At 36.9% G+C, this 16,677-nt stretch overlaps 1 protein-coding gene and 2 long non-coding RNA genes across 3 annotated transcripts; 2 read left to right on the top strand and 1 right to left on the bottom strand.

Moving 5' to 3' along the window:
* Positions 1-1,733: 1,733 nt before the first annotated feature.
* LOC144344790 (uncharacterized) lies at positions 1,734-3,749 on the top strand. The gene is made up of 2 exons (XR_014930352.1): positions 1,734-1,844; positions 2,092-3,749. It is a non-coding gene; the product is annotated as an uncharacterized LOC144344790 (long non-coding RNA).
* Positions 3,750-6,114: 2,365 nt separating this feature from the next.
* LOC102804430 (frizzled-7-like) lies at positions 6,115-6,552 on the bottom strand. Its single transcript, XM_006812701.3, has one exon. It carries the CDS (start codon positions 6,550-6,552, stop codon positions 6,115-6,117), a length of 438 nt encoding a protein of 145 aa, XP_006812764.1.
* A 6,104-nt stretch (positions 6,553-12,656) lies between these two features.
* Positions 12,657-16,162, top strand: LOC146738339 (uncharacterized). Its single transcript, XR_014930353.1, has 3 exons — positions 12,657-12,714; positions 15,329-15,375; positions 15,554-16,162. It is a non-coding gene; the product is annotated as an uncharacterized LOC146738339 (long non-coding RNA).
* The last annotated feature ends 515 nt before the right edge of the window (positions 16,163-16,677 follow it).

Genomic DNA, 16,677 nt, shown 5'->3' with positions numbered 1-16,677 from the left:
TTAAATAGTTGTAAACATTATGTACATAATGGTTACTGAGATCAAAAACAAATAAGCAGGTTTGTAATTTGCAGATTGAAAAATGTCTAGTAGTTGTAGTTTTTGAAATAGAGCGGAGCAGCATGAGATCATGAGTCAGAGAAAGTGATGAGGCGTACTATTTTTTATCAGTAAGAGATATATTTTGTTTGAAGTAGATTTGCATATGTATTAGCCTAGATTTTTAGGCATTATGTAATATGTGGAAGAATTAGCGAATTGTAAGAATGAGAATATACTTAGGTACAAAATGACGTCAATTATTATTAATTCTATTTGGTGACAACTGGTTTAGACATAGCTCCAAACTGTCAAATTATTCCTAATATGGGTTGTTAGATGTACGGAATTTACCGTTTGTGTGCGTTTCCACACAAATCGTTTCACAGTACATAATTTTGAATGTGTTAATACGGGTAAAAGACAAGGATTCGTGAAATGTTTAGATAAAGACATGATATAGAAATGGGTTGAATTATTGGATTGGAATAGTTAGAATGTGAATTAAATTGGTGAACTGGGTAAGAATTACAGTTATACATAACAGTGGCAATGTCATATTGTGCATCCATAATATTTTGAGTTGCGACTCAAAAGTTTATATTTAATACGTGTATTAGCTGTCGGCAGTGGTTGCGTCAGAAGACGGTTGTCGAATACGCTAAATATCTTTAAGTGATTTTATCCTTACAGCACCGGCCCCCTCACAGCGTCGTACACAAATCTTACTGCCGTCAGCCCATATATAAACATCCATCCACACCGTTTTCTGACCACGTTCGCATTGTGAAAGAGGTGTTTGTTGGCATCTGTTAGGTTCTCGTTAATATAAAAGGTAGTTGTTGTATTGTAAACCATATTCATGTCGTTTGTTGCGGACAGATATTCTGACAAATCGCACCGATGGCTCGCGACAATATCCTTAGGTGTAATGTTGACTCCGACGGATTCCGCGACTTACACAACCAACATATCAGTATCTTAATTTGGATTCTGTAGAATGCTATGTATTTCGAGACGCCTTGTATATTGTTGTAGGTCTTGTAGTTCATTGGTGGCTGTATAGTTGTTTGTATAGTTTCCAGTTTTACTTTTAACTCTAGATTCTCCCTAACAATTTCCTGCAAGAGCCTCCAGGGTGGACATGGTGACTCTCAGTTTGTGAGTATAAACAAGTAATTGACATCTCAGTTCAATAAATTATGCATAACACAGAAACACAGAAGTTTGGTATTCAGCATCAGCAAAAACGCTGATTTATACCAACATAAAGGGCGTTTTTCGACGTGAAAAACCTTGTCAGTCCTGCAAACAAGATTTGAATTTCCAAGCTGTGAAGGACATCAATGTAGTCAGGGTTTTGTTCTCATAAAAATATCGTTTTTGTTTTTGCCTCATAGAGGCTTATTGTTTTGATGATTTAAAATTACAATATTGCAATTATCCAGTATAATTATAAATTAACACAGTAAGCAATTTCCACTTTATTTCAAGTAATTATCGGATTTTGCCAATTACTCACGTCATTTCCTAGCCTTCAAAATCTACACCGGTTCATTGCTCATTTCCGCATTGGGTTTGATAATTGTCATATCCAACTTAAACGGGTTTATTTTTGTATAACACAATTTATTCAAATTAGACTGTTCATTAAAATTAACCTTTATAATGAGTTTTCAAGTGTGAGTTTGTAGATGGCTTATAATATTATATCTTGCTTGTTATATTTATGCATTCTTGTTCAGAGAGTGTACATCTTAACGTGTGCTCTGTAAGAAGGATTAGCTGAAGTGCTAGTAGACAGGGTGAGTGGCGTACTGTGTATTGTACATGCATCGTTTGCATCACAAGCAATCGTTATCAAGAATCTGGTTATTCAAAACATGTTGTTATAGCTTAGGTTTATGTTCACCAGTGCGTCAAATACATGATATAAGCTTTGTATATGTGTCGACGATGAAATAGACTTGTTTAATTGTTAAAATTCAACTACTAACACGATTTCATTTACTATGATATTATATTCAGATTTTATTTTTATTTTTCCGGCAGTAACTGAATCTACTACCGATTACGATTCAAGATGAAACGCCTTTCTATTGTGTGTATATCCTTTACCTTGATACTGTTGGTGATCCAAGAATTGAGTTGCCAAAAGTGCCAAGACGTAGATCCGATATGTGGAGGATTCTACAATCAAACGGTATTTCCCAATCACTTCGGTCACACGTCGTTTAAAAAGGCAAGGCGGGCGATGTCCCCGGTACGACATTTGATTAGCGACTGTCCAGCAGTAACGAAGCTGTTTCTCTGTTCGTTGTACATGCCAGTGTGTACTATTTTAGAAAATTACATTCCACCGTGTTATGAAACCTGTCAGGCAGCGTTCGCCGGATGTGAAGAACTGCCCGTCGTGCAACCTGATCTTAAATGTGATGATTTCCCGCCTAGTTCACAGCTTTGCATCGGGCTGCCAACTACACCAAGTCACCAAAACTAAATCACACTCCTGGAAGATGAAATGACGTTATCTACTGTCATTGCTAAATACTGTGTGACTGAACTGACTAATATTAACATTTGCGTAATAATGTCATACTATATTTATTTATTTATTTATTTATTTATTTATTTATTTATTTATTTATTTATTTATTTATTTATTTATTTATTTATTTATTTATTTATTTATTAAATTATTTAGATTTAGCGTCGACTTAGGAAGCACCGATCAGACACAGAATTAAGGTACGGAATTTTGAAGTAACCAAATTCAAAATGTCAACAACAAAAAACAGTTACTGGGGGAGTTATGTTATCGAAGATGTAAACAAATATTAAGAACACATTTATCTATATGCAATTTGATGTTGCGACTAATGAAATCGAGAGTGCACATCGTACTAGAAAGACATCACCAGCAGATGAATGAGTTTAGTACCTTGGTCTCTGGTGGCGCTGTTTTTTAACTATTGCGTTTTTGAGTTATTTGACACAATTCCCAATGGAATCAGTGTGACCATGTTTTATGGACACTTCGTTTAGTCAGTATCTTGTTTTGAAAAAAAATGTTGTTTTTGTGTTTTTGGTTTTGATGTTTCTATTCTTTAAAATACGCTATTGCAAATAACATCGATTCAATTTCAGCATTTTGTCAAGTAACTTTCAGGTTTTGTTAAATATTTTCCTATTGCTTGTTTTTATCTCCTAGGCCAGTTTATTGTCGTATAATTTCCCATTCTCATGTTGCATTTCACAATATTCGAAGATATGGCAGTTTTTACGATTTCTGTCCGCGTTCAAACTTGTTCATTAAAATAATAAATTAACTGAAGGTTCATTTATTTTATAAATGATTGTTGATAAAAAGATTGCAATACTGTAATATCTTTCTACCTTAATGTATTACTTATTATTATTAAGTTTATTTAGCAGGTTGTCACCATTTATTTTAATTTCACATCTTTATCTTTGGGAATATGTATATCATGTAAATGCAATGTGAGTGTTTTTGTTTGTTTTTGTTTTTTTTGTTGTTTTTTTTTTAGAAAATGGATGAGGAAAATGAATAGATAATTAGCATATCATGATCAAATGTTATGCACAGATCGTCGTATTTTTCCAGACTATTTTGATATATTTGTTTCTCTGGATTCTCGAGTTTTCGTATATGACAATATTACGTGAAATAAAGTTGTATTTTGTTCTGAGTTGGCCGTGTCTACGTGTTTAAAGTTTTGTTTTCATTGTTCAAAACATTTACGAGGTTGAACGACGTTATACTGCAATATAACTGACTGACATTGAACTTCCGTAACCAAAATCTTGTCCTTTGAGCTTGGAGTTGCAAGATACCGGATTGAAGATACCATCGGCTTGCGCTCTCATCTTTAAAAGTATATATATATATATATATATATATATATATATATATATATATATATATATATATATATATATATATATATATATATATATATATATATATATATATATATATATATATATATATATATATATATATATCTGTTTAATTCGTTTAAAAGATTCCTCTCATTAGTAAATAGCGCTCTCACTCAACAATATTTAGAATGAGTGGTTGGTCAAAAGTTTAATGAGTCAGGTGCATTTATTGGCTAAGCTTGTTGTACATAGATAGAACCATTAATGCTGTAGGGTGTACTGGGAGGGGTGGAGGATTTCATGTTTGTAATGACTGGTTGTAATGCGGTATCTCGTTGTTTTCAAGATGCAGCCTGATATTTGTTGCTTTCTTGGTTGTTCAATTGTGGCTACAATTTGTGTGGTGGGTGGAAGATGTGTTTATTGTTTGTTGAGTCATTGTTTAGACAACCTGCAGCTTGAAATGGTATGGTCCAAATCCAAATTCGATATGGCGGTGTTGAATTTCTGTGCGATATGGCAGTGTCATCTAAAAACCACGCATCAAAATGATTTCTGTTTATTTATTTACTGTTGTAGATCCTGAGAACTAGCCATTGAATATGATGTCGGGAATAAATGGTTTTCTGAACATGCTTTATTAATTATTGCTGGCAATATTCCAGTATGAATTGGGAACAAACTGTGACACCAAACTGAATCTAGTCGTTGTATTGTTATGCTTCGAAAATATATATTTTTTTTAAATAAAATAAATTAAATAGAAATATTATGTGTATTTTTGTATGTGGAAACATGGTTGGCCCACTCAAAAATATAAAGAAGTGAGGTCTGCAGTTCCTTTTTTTTTTTTTTTTTTTATTTGTGAAAAAAAAAACTGGTATTTTACAGAGTGTAAACAATAAAACACTCACAGTGCAAGGCTAGTTCACCAACATGTCTATTCTCTTGCATGAGTGTGAAAGTACATGGTTTAGTGACTACCTCTTATGTTTTTAAATTTTAGAATTTCTTTTATTTGGGAAGGTTCTTCTATAAAAATAGAACAGATATATATATATACAATGTGTTTGAAAACAATATACGATATCCACGAGACTATATGCGCATTGTCGCCAGTCTCAAGTTGCGCGTATAATAATAAACCCACAGTAGTCAATTGTTATGGGGCGTTTTTGAACAACAAGTCAAATTAGAAGCAAAGCAACAGTGCAACAACTTCAACACACACATTGAAAAGATATAAGGTAACGTTCCTGCGTTCTTTCCTAATGTTATGTTAATCATTTATAGTGGAAAATCGTGAAATTTTTGTATTTTTTAAATAATGAAATGTTTTCAAATTCCGTCATATTTGTTAGAAAACAGCGAGCAAAGTTGGAAAAAGCGATTGAAATGTTGGCGGAGTTGCTTGTATATTTAACCTAAGTCATTGTCACGACAGCCCCGCAGTTAAATTCGAAAACATTACACGGCATGAAATCGCGTGTTTCCGGTACGGTTACACAAAAGTTACATGGCGGTTATGCAGTAAAATTGTCGCGTAACCGTCGGACTATGAGGGGTGACATATCCGTCGCGTAACCGTCAGCCGGAAATGTTTGTCGTCCATTCAGTTCAACGTAAATCAACGGTAATTTCTGAAAAACCGCTGATTTCCGTTCAACGTTTACAACGTATACTTTTAAATAACCGCTGATTAAGTTGGACGGAAGAAACGTAAATGCAGAAATATACGCCAATTTACGTTCAAACTGAAACGGCATAATTTTATTGTTTAGTGAAATACAATCGAATCTGAAAGCCATAAATTACAAAATCGTATCCGTAGTTACCAGTTTTATTTATCACCGTGTCTGTCAAAGCTGAAAGTAAACGCATAAAACTTTTCAGTTCGTGACAGTATATATTATATTTTATAACAGCTATAACAATTGAGAAGACGCAGTATTGCTGCTTCATGATTGTGGTTGGGACAAAAGAGTGAGTCACGGATAGGTTATACACTGATTTATTGGTTCCTGCAAACAAATGCACATCCCGCTCAGTAAGTTTATTAAAAATGGTTCAATTCGAAATTTACTCTGAAACCATTCAACAACTGCATTATATATTTTCTGGTGCACTTTAATAGTAAATAATGTCCTGTACAGTCAACGCCAATTTCGTATTTTATCGCGCTGGTGATATGCACAATCCACCATCCTCCGGAAACTGCTTGCAGTTCAATCTTTCTGGCCAGTCGAATCCAAAATCGTTCATCGTCGGTTCACAACCTGCTTTAGCGGATTCGCAAAGTGATCGACATGGAGGCGGCGGTGGGATGGACTTATCCTTTTTTGTAGAACATGGAGGGGCGTACAATAAACATAGAAACATTCGCAAGTCGGGAGAGCATTCAATCTTGACCAGTGGGAAGAATTGATGAATTTCAATCCCAGCTTCTTCTTGGTTTTGATGATTGAAGATATTGGGAGTTAAAGTAAACGTACGTTCATAACCAATATCTTGACACATTGGTATTTCCAACGTTTTACAGTATCTGCCAGCTGCTGCAAACCCATACAGATTGTATGCGATCCACACGAATACCACTTGTGCTACCTTCATTGTCTCTGGGTTGTCTGGGAAAAGTACAAAAATATAAATACGCTCCACCTATAATATGGGTCACACAAGTAAAATAACTAAGGTACCCCAATTAATGGCAGATAATTCATGTATGTAATCCTGAATTTTACAACACATATGCGGTTACTGAGAGGTATATTTTATAAGGTAAATATTGTCTTTTTTAGCTAGTATGTAATTTTAGCTAATCTGTAATTTCGCTAATTGAAGATGTCACTAATTTAGAATAAAGTATATTCTCACAATGAAATTGTCGGCACTCATTTGTCGGCTAAATTAAGATTTTGTTAGTTCATGTCAAATTCGCTAAAATGGCATTTAGGTATCCCAATGTGATTTACAGTAGTGATATACGCCCCACAGTGCGCCTTTTATGTAATTAGTGCCTGCACTCGTCGTCTACGTTGCTTGGTACCTACATCGAACACGACTCTTTACAACTACTGTACATTTAATGCGGCGAGATTTTAACAGCCGCCAGCACTCAAACATTCACCCCAACTTCATACTCACGTTCAATGTCCGTCTACCGAGTTTACATCAGCAGGTAACTGCGTCGAGTTGTTGTGAGCAGAAAATAAATTGTAATTTATAGCTAATAAAATGTATAATTTTTTAATTAATGATATTTTAATAGCAATATGTAATTTCCGTTCTAATTATTACAGTGCCTTACTTACATCTCATTATGTAACATTAAACGGATGAAAAACAATTATAATTTAACTAGAAATGTCATCCTATAGAAAGTTAATAATTTCCGTTCCAATAAGCAACCACATATACCAGTAACTACGGGTGGAGATTAGCAACGTTACGAGCATTGAGTACATTTAGATGGCGCTACGCGTTTGAAAAAAGTAACCAGTGCAATAGATGCATTTATCGCGAGATTTGAACCCATAGCAGAATCTGATCCTGGACAAGAAAATGGTGGATTTTAGAGTCTCAGGAAACCCAGTGAGACTTCTTATGCATACCAATATTTGTATGCTAACATTCTTCAAAGCTTGTACATTATGTCCCAAACAAAAGACGAGAAAATCATTAGGGAGTGTCTAAGTATACATTGCGTATATTTGCTTTTCGTGCATATATCAAGAATAATAATCTGTCAGCTGTACTTTGTTAGCATGGCCAACATGTATATTCTGAAATATCTCAATTATTTTTTTCTAAAATAAAAAAACTATTGTTGGCCTTATAATGCTATATATATTCAGTAGATGGTTATAATAATAAATTCAAATTTTATAGTTTCTGTCTTATAAATTATTGACCTAATAGAGGATAACAAGGACATATGCTTGTAAGGATAGAAGGTCATTATAAAAATAGTTACAAACTACCAGTGATTTATTTGACATGTATATTTAATATTGGAATTCTAATAGATTGTTTGTATACACGCAAACAAATCAAATATAACCGTTACGGTTCACAGCCTGGACAATGTTTGTTTCTGGAAGTCGCTAAAATCGATACTTTCAAAGCATATTTGTGGATATTATTTTGCAACGTTCTATTTACTTTTTTTACTATTTTACATTGCCTTCTTATGATAAGTTTGTGGAATTGGTGAAGACGTTTGACAGTTACATACTACAATCCATTTGTATCATTCCTTAAAACTAAGATATGAAATTTACAAACAGATTAAGTGACTTTATGGCATATTTTATTTAATTGTTTATGCAATCTGTATATTTAGGCCATGGGCCTTGAACTACAATAAAGATTATTTAAAACTTGTTTGAAAGAAATTATTCAAAATGTAATTTTATTTATTAATTTCGCTTCATGGTTTCGTGATATATTTTATACAGCATGCACCTAACTGACAGAGAGATTGTTATGAAGTTTGTAGTCGTGGATGGTGACTCGTTATGATATATATTTTTGTTATTTTACAAAAACCGCTTACCGTGAATAATCTGATATTGTACATTTAGTGCATACTATTTATTGTCGCAGCCGTTGATGCTAAATGCGAGAAAATTGCCAAATCATTACTTACAATTCTGCATGTCTTGTCCATCTCAATAATAATACAGTAAGTTTGAAATCACGGACGGGTGAATCAGCCTCATCAATAAATATTAAACTATGATTTATATTTTACCCCGAAATTGTGACATATGAAATATTATGATAATTCATCTGTAGAACTGACTGAATACTGCAAGTTCTAAATACAGTGTATTTGAAAAGAATAGGATATTCACGAGACTAGAAACGCATTGTCTCCAGTCTCGAGTTGTGCGTATAATGAACTCTCAATAGCCTCTTGTTGGTATTTGTAAACAGCGAATGACATTTAAGAGTTTAGATGATGCAGTATTGCTGCTTCTGTCATGAATTTGTTTTCGCGTATCTGTTAACCGACTTAATTAGTTGATTATTAGCTGAATTGCTGTGTTATGTCTGTCATCGTTTAGGCCTATTTGAAGTTTTGGACGGAACTTGGCTCAGTGATGACAGTTTATATCCATAGTTATTAATGTAGTGAACGATTAATCAAAAGATATGACGTATTCAGTACTTAGTGTGATTGGCTTTATGATTGAAGGTTACGCCCTAGAGTCTTTTACTGTTTTGTAATTGGTTAGAGTTTTGAAAATGAATAAAGAGAGTTTGAGTTGGTCTTGGGGAGCACAGCACGATAGACGCAGTAGAGAGAGTGCAGTCCTGGGCAGTCGAGTCCAGTCTAAGAGAGTCTTGGGGCGAGCCTTGACGCAGTCCAGTCTTGAGCGAGTCTTGGTTCAGCCTTGTGAGAGTCTTGGGGACTTTTCCCCAGGGCGCTGTGTCTTATAGAGTGCTCCACAGATCGACTAAGACGAGAGCTGAAACGTATTTCGTTGTGTGCGTCTTATTTGACTGTAAAGTATAAGTGACTTTCCCGATCCCGTACCTCAAGGGGACGAGATAGAGAGACGAGACGAGATTCCCCCCTGACACGTGTAGAGAACCCCGTGGAGAAGAGATTTTCCCCCTGATACTTCATTGGTTGTTGGTGGGTGGGTTTATGGGACAGAAGAGCGAGACACGAATACGTTAAACACCGAGTTATTGGTTATTATAAACAAATGTACATCAAACTAAATAATTAACTTGAAAAGAACTCTGAAGTCATTGAACACCTGCATTATAGATTTTGTTGTATTTTAGTAGTTGATGTTGTTCTGTACAACCAACGCCAAATTCGTATTTTATCGAGTTGTTGATATGCACAATCCACCATCCTCCGGAAACTGCTCATAGTTCAATCTTTCTGGCCAGTCGAATCCAAAATTGTTCATCATCGGTTCACAGCCTTCTTTAGCGGATTCGCAAAGTGATCGACATGGAGTGCTCATGTGTGGCAGTGCTATGTGAGTGCTCTCATGTCTGGCAGTGCTGTTTGAGTGCTCATGGGTGGCAGTACCGTGTGAGTGCTCATGTGTGGCAGTGATGTGTGAGTGCTCATCAGCGGCAGTACCGTGTGAGTGCTCATGTGTGGCAGTGTTGTGTTAGTGATCTCATGTATGGCAGTGTTATGTGAGTGATCTCGTGTGTGGCACTGCTGTTTGAGTGCGAATGTGTGGCAGTACCTTGTGAGTGCTCATGTGTGGCAGTGCTGTTAGAGTGCTCATGTGTGGCAGTGTTGTGTTAGTGATCTCATGTGTGGCAGTGTTATGTGAGTGATCTCGTGTGTGGCAGTGTTATGTGAGTGATCTCATGTGTGGCACTGCTGTTTGAGTGCTCATGTGTGGCAGTGCTATGTGAGTGCTCTCATGTGTGGCAGTGCTGTTTGAGTGCTCATGGGTGGCAGTACCGTGTGAGTGCTCATGTGTGGCAGTGATGTGTGAGTGCTCATGTGTGACAGTGTTGTGTTAGTGATCTCATGTATGACAGTGTTATGTGAGTGATCTCATGTGTGGCACTGCTGTTTGAGTGCTCATGTGTGGCAGTGCTGCGTGAGTGCTCATGTGTGGCAGTGTCATTTGAGTGCTCATGTGTGGCAGTGCTGTTAGAGTGCTCATGGGTGGCAGTGTTGTGTTAGTGATCTCATGTGTGGCAGTGTTGTGTGAGAGCTCATATGTGGATGGCAGTGTTGTGTTAAACATCTCATGTGAGGCAGTGTTATGTGAGTGATCTCATGTGTGACAGTGCTGTTTGAGTGCTCATGTGTGGCTGTGATATGTGAGTGCTCTCATGTGTGGCAGTGTTATGTGAGTGATCTCATGTGTAGCAGTGATGTGTGAGTGTCCTCATGTGTGACAGTGATGTGTGTGTGCTCCCATGGGGTGGCAGTGTTATGTGAGTGCTCTCATGTGTGGCAGTGCTGTGTGAGTGCTCTCATGTGTGGCTGTGATATGTGAGTGCTTATATGGGTGGCAGTGCTGTGTGAGTGCTCTCATGTGTGGCAGTGCTGTTTGAGTGCTCATGGGTGGCAGTGCTGTGTGAGTGCTCATGTGTGGCAGTGCTGTGTGAGTGCTCATGTATGACAGTGCTGTGTGAGTGCTCATGGGTGGCAGTGCTGTGTGAGTGCTCATGTGTGGCAGTGCTGTTTGAGTGCTCATGGGTGGCAGTGCTGTGTGAGTGCTCATGTGTGGCAGTGCTGTGTGAGTGCTCATGTATGACAGTGCTGTGTGAGTGCTCATGTGTGGCAGTGCTGTGTGAGTGCTCATGTGTGGCAGTGTTATGTGAGTGATCTCATGTGTGGCACTGTTATGTAAGTGCACTCATGTGTGGCTGTTCTGTTTGAGTGCTCTCATGTTTGGCAGTGGTGTGTGAGTGTTCATATGGGTGGCAGTGCTGTGTGAGTGCTCTCATGTGTGGCAATGCTGTGTGAGTACTCGCATGTGTGGCAGTGATTTGTGAGTGCTCTCATGTGTGACAATGCTGTGTGAGTGTCCTCATGTGTGACAGTATTGTGTGTGTGCTCCCATGGGTGGCAGTGTTATGTGAGTGATCTCATGTGTGGCAGTGCTGTGTGAGTGCTCATGTGTGGCAGTGTTGTTAGTGATCCCATGTATGGCAGTGTTATGTGAGTGATCTCATGTGTGACAGTGCTGTTTGAGTGCTCATGTGTGACAGTGCTGCGTGAGTGCTCATGTGTGGCAGTGCTGTGTGAGTGCTCATGTGTGGCAGTGTTGTTAGTGATCCCATGTATGGCAGTGTTATGTGAGTGATCTCATGTGTGACAGTGCTGTTTGAGTGCTCATGTGTGGCAGTGCTGTGTGAGTGCTCATGTGTGGCAGTGCTGTGTGAGTGCTCATGTGTGGCAGTGCTGTATGAGTGCTCATGTGTGGCAGTGCTGTGTGAGTGCTCATGTGTGGCAGTGCTGTATGAGTGCTCATGTGTGGCAGTGCTGTATGAGTGCTCATGTGTGGCAGTGCTGTTTCAGTGCTAATGTGCTAGTGTTGCGTGAGTGCAAACCAAATGCGATAGATTTCAGATTTAGTGTAATAGCAAGATTCAGAATTTGATTCTGAACACGAAAATAGTCTTATGCACACCAATATTTATATTCTCAACATTCATGAATGCTTGTACATTATTTCCCAAACAAAAGACGAAAACATCATTAGCCAGTGCCTAAGCATACATTGCGTAGAATTGCGCCTTTGATGCTTATGTTTAGAATAATATTGTGTTTGGGTGGTAATCATGGATTGTGGATATCTGTAGGTTATTTTAATCAAACTTGTTTTTAAAAATGTGTTTGCTCCACGAAGGCATATTACTTCTATTCATTGAAATTGAACAATTGCAATTATCCATTATAATTATGAATTAACATATTATTTACAGTATTTCCTTGTTTTGCGAAGTAATTATCGGGTTTTGCCAGTTACTCATGTCCTAATTTTTAAATTGTAAATTTCTTCATTGTCATAAGGTCTCATTTCTATATTGTGTTTGATAATTGTTATAATCAATTTTATACCACATTCTCTTACCAATTAGTAATTACATGTGTTTCGTGAGTAAGACAATATGTTCGAATTTGAATGTTCATTAAAATAATAATGAATCAACCTTATGATTGAGTTTATAAATGCCTTTTTTTTCTATTTCACCTATAATAGTGTTATATTCTGACACAGAAGGTGTACTGCTTAATGTTCTCTGTAAGAAGGATTGTCAGTAAACACGGTGAGTGGCGTACCGTACATTGTACATACATCGTTTTCATCACTTCTTCACGATTTGCTATAAATATCTTACAAAATGTTTCTTTAAAACATGTTGTTATAAAATGCATTTTTGTTTTCCTGTAACTGCACCGATTACTTAATATTAACATTGTATGTATGTCTACGACGGAAATGGGTAGTTGAATTGAGTGCTTCGATCAAATACAAGTTTAACTATAGATATATTTTCACTCATTTTTCATATTATTTTCAAAATTTAACATCTTTTCCAGCCCTAACTGTCCTAACGATTGAGATTAAAGATGAAGTGTTTTTTCATTGCGTGTGTATCTTTTACCTTGATACTGCTGGTTATTCGAGAATTGAGTTGCCAAAATTGGGATCAAAAGTGTAAAGACGTAGATCCGATATGTGGAGGATTCTACAATCGAACGGTATTTCCCAATTACTTTGGTCACACGTCGTTTAACAGAGCAAAGCGGGCGATGTCACGGGTACGACATTTGATTAGCGACTGCCCAGCAGTATCCAGGCTATTCCTCTGTGTGTTGTACATGCCAGTGTGTACGGGTTATGACAAATACCTTCCTCCGTGTTATGAAACCTGCCAGGCAGCGTTCACTGGGTGTGAGGAACTGTCCTTCCGGCATTCTGATCTTAATTGTGATGATTTCCCGTCTAGTACTAGTAGTTCACAGCTTTGTATCGAACCGACAGTTTCAACTACACCGATTCCCCAAAACCAAATCACAACTGTTACGCCAACCACGATACCAGACGATGGAATGGGAGACGTGAACTTGGACCATTGTCACTGCCAAATACAGTGTGACTGTCCTGGTCCACAATAACAATTACATTTATGTCACTGTATTGACATCAGTTACACCCTACCGTAGTTTTGCGGTATTTTACCATAATAGGAAATGCACATTCCAAATATGGAATAATTACAGGGTATTTCATAGAAATGAAGTTCTAATAGTTTTATTATTTTGCACAGTACCAGGCTTCTTATATCAAACGGCTGGTTTGTAAAGAGGTATATTAATAATAAGGGTAATACGAGGATACCGCAAAGTATGCATTCAGACAGTACACGATCACATCGACCTCCACTACACGTCGGTCGATACTCCCGCTATGTCGTATTCGTGCATATTATGTAACACTGTAACGCATTGAAAATGCTACATTATATTTTAGTGGAGTTGGTTGTTAAAATGACAAAATCAATTAACATAATTTAAGCTTTTATTAATTTATTTGTGCTGGAATTTTCTTTTTCTTTTTTGGTGAAGATGGAATATATGAACAACAGTGGTAAATAAAATCGGGCTGCATGGAAAATGACGAATATATTGATGTAATCTGTCGCTAATGGATTTTAATTTCATAATATATTTGTCGGTAGACGGGACGTAAACCTAAAAATAGAGTGCAAAGAGTAGGAATGTGGATTGTGTTGCCACTTGTTTCTAGGACAATAACAACATGGATGTGATGAGGTAGACTGGCAAAGTCGGGACTTGCAAATGGAAATAAATAATGTTCCTTTATTCCTTTTGGCGTGATCACGAAAACTAACCTGACCGCTAAAGAAATCCTCGCTGACTGGGCGCATCTGCGTACATTAACATAGATAATATATGACGTATATATCTCCACTATGATTCGTTGTCAATGCTAGTCAACTTTTAGTTAGCATAATCACCGGAATTATTCCGCTCCGGTTTTCACTCCAAGGCAGGGAGTCGCCTGCAGATGCGTCCAGTCGGGATTTCTTTCGCAGTCACGCTACTTCTCGCGATTGACAAATAATTATTTTTTTTTTTTTTGTAAAACAAAAAAGAAGTCTCGACTTTGCCAGTCTAGTGATGAGGCTTCGTCTGTTCATTTGCGAACCATTGGTAAACAGAAATTAGACATTAAAAGATATTAACAACAAGCATTAACAGACTGTGTAAAGTTGCAACTGTTGCACCCATGACTTAATCCTTTCACAAGTCGTTCCTAGAAAATATATATTAAACATATTCAAGTTGTAATATAAAATAAAAAAGAACGATTTCGGCACTTTGGTCTCTGGTGGCGCTGTTCATAAACTGTTGCAAAATTCACAATGACATCAGCCTCGCGTGGTCGTATTTTATGGATATGTGTAGGTTGTTTTTATCAGTACTTCGTTTTCAAAACGTTGCTTTCGTTTTTCAATCACGGAGGCATTGTACTTCGATTCCTTGGAAATGCTAGTAGACAACTGCAATTATGCAGCAGAGTATTCCACAAACTCAATTCCCGTGGTTTGTCAAGAAATTATCGGGTTTTACCAATTACTCTCGCCATTTCCACGTACCTTTCAACTCCTTAACCGGTTCATTGTCTTATAATTACCCATTTTCATATTGCTTTGGATAATTGTGATATTTAACTTTCAAACGCACTTTCTTAGTAATTAGCATTTGTGTGTGTGTAACATAATATGTTCAATTTAGATTGGTCATTAAAATAATAATTAATCAGCCTTATAAATGAGTTTATAAATTAGTTTTTGAGGTTTGTGTTTTGATATTGTTATATCTTACATGTTACATTTATTCATTGTGATTCAGAGGGTGTACTGAATAACGCGCGATTAGCTGTAATTCTAGTAAACACGGTGAGTGCAATACTGTACATTATACTACATTTTCCCCCTGTTTTCTGAAGGTTGGTATAAAGCGCATACAAACGGCTCGGTTAACACCTGTCTTTACAGGGTGATTTTTTTTACGTTTATTTAATTGCGCCAATTTCTTAATATAAACTTTGCATTTAATGTTGTTTTTTTCTAACAGTAACTGACTTGTCTGCCAACTGAAATTCAAAATGAAGTACTTTTCTACGGCTTGTATGTCTTTTATCTTGATACTGCTGGTGATTCGAGAATTGAGTTGCCAAACTCAGAATAGCAAGTGTCAAGACATCGATCCGATATGTGGAGGATTCTACAATCAAACGGTATTTCCAAATCACTTCGGTCACACGTCGTTTAAAAGGGCAAAGCGGGCGATGTCCCGGGTACGACATTTGATTAGCGACTGTCCAGCAGTAACGAAGCTCTTTCTCTGTTCGTTGTACATGCCAGTGTGTACGGTTTTAGACGATTATATTCCACCGTGTTATGAAACCTGTCAGGCAGCGTTCGCCGGATGTGAAGAACTGTCCGTCCTGCAACCTGATCTTAATTGTGATGATTTCCCGCCTAGTTCACAGAACATTTGTATCGCATCGGCAGTTTCAACTACACCAGCTCCTCAGAACCAATTCACAGCTGTTACGCCAACCACGATCCCAGGAGATGGAATTGAGGACGTGAGCTTGGACCACTGTCACTGTAAAATACAGTGTGACTGTCCTGGCATATAATAACAATTGTGTAATAAATTAATACTTTGCAAAAGCTACATTCCATTTTAGTGCAGTTGGTTATTAAAATGCCTGACCTAATGCCCCACAATTTAATTGTTCTCTCAATATGGGTGGTGTGAATATGACGTACGGGCAACAGTGGTAAAGTAAGACTACATGAAAAGCAGCATATATAGTGACTACCAAATTGGCTGCTTTCAGAAGATGTTTTCTCTAGTTTGTGCAAAAATAAAAAATAAACACTTCACTGACTTTATATCTATGGCCACTTGAACTTTCAATATGTTAATGAAGTACATATATACTCACACAGAAACATCAATTACCGAATAGTACGTGATATATTATCCGATATAGTAAAAGAGTGCATTGTATAATTGAAAAACATACTTGTTTTCTTGCGCAGGTATATTTATTGAATATTTATAGCTACAGTGTGGAGGTGGTCCCGAGAAAGTATTGTATTGACAATGGATGTAATATTTCTTCTGCAGATACGTATATTGGAGTGGGTTTTGAAACACTTTTTAAAGTCGCATTGGAGCATTAC

Source organism: Saccoglossus kowalevskii, chromosome 9, assembly GCF_978046115.1.
Source record: "Saccoglossus kowalevskii chromosome 9, keSacKowa6.1, whole genome shotgun sequence".
In the NCBI taxonomy this organism is placed as follows: Eukaryota; Metazoa; Hemichordata; class Enteropneusta; family Harrimaniidae; genus Saccoglossus; species Saccoglossus kowalevskii.
The sequence above is the reverse complement of the archived record's forward strand: the minus strand, read 5'-3'. Positions and strand labels throughout refer to the sequence as shown.

Excerpts from the sequence above, each read along its gene's own strand:
- LOC102804430 (XM_006812701.3), bottom strand. The coding sequence starts at position 6,552 with ATGAAGGTAGCACAAGTGGTATTCGTGTGGATCGCATACAATCTGTAT.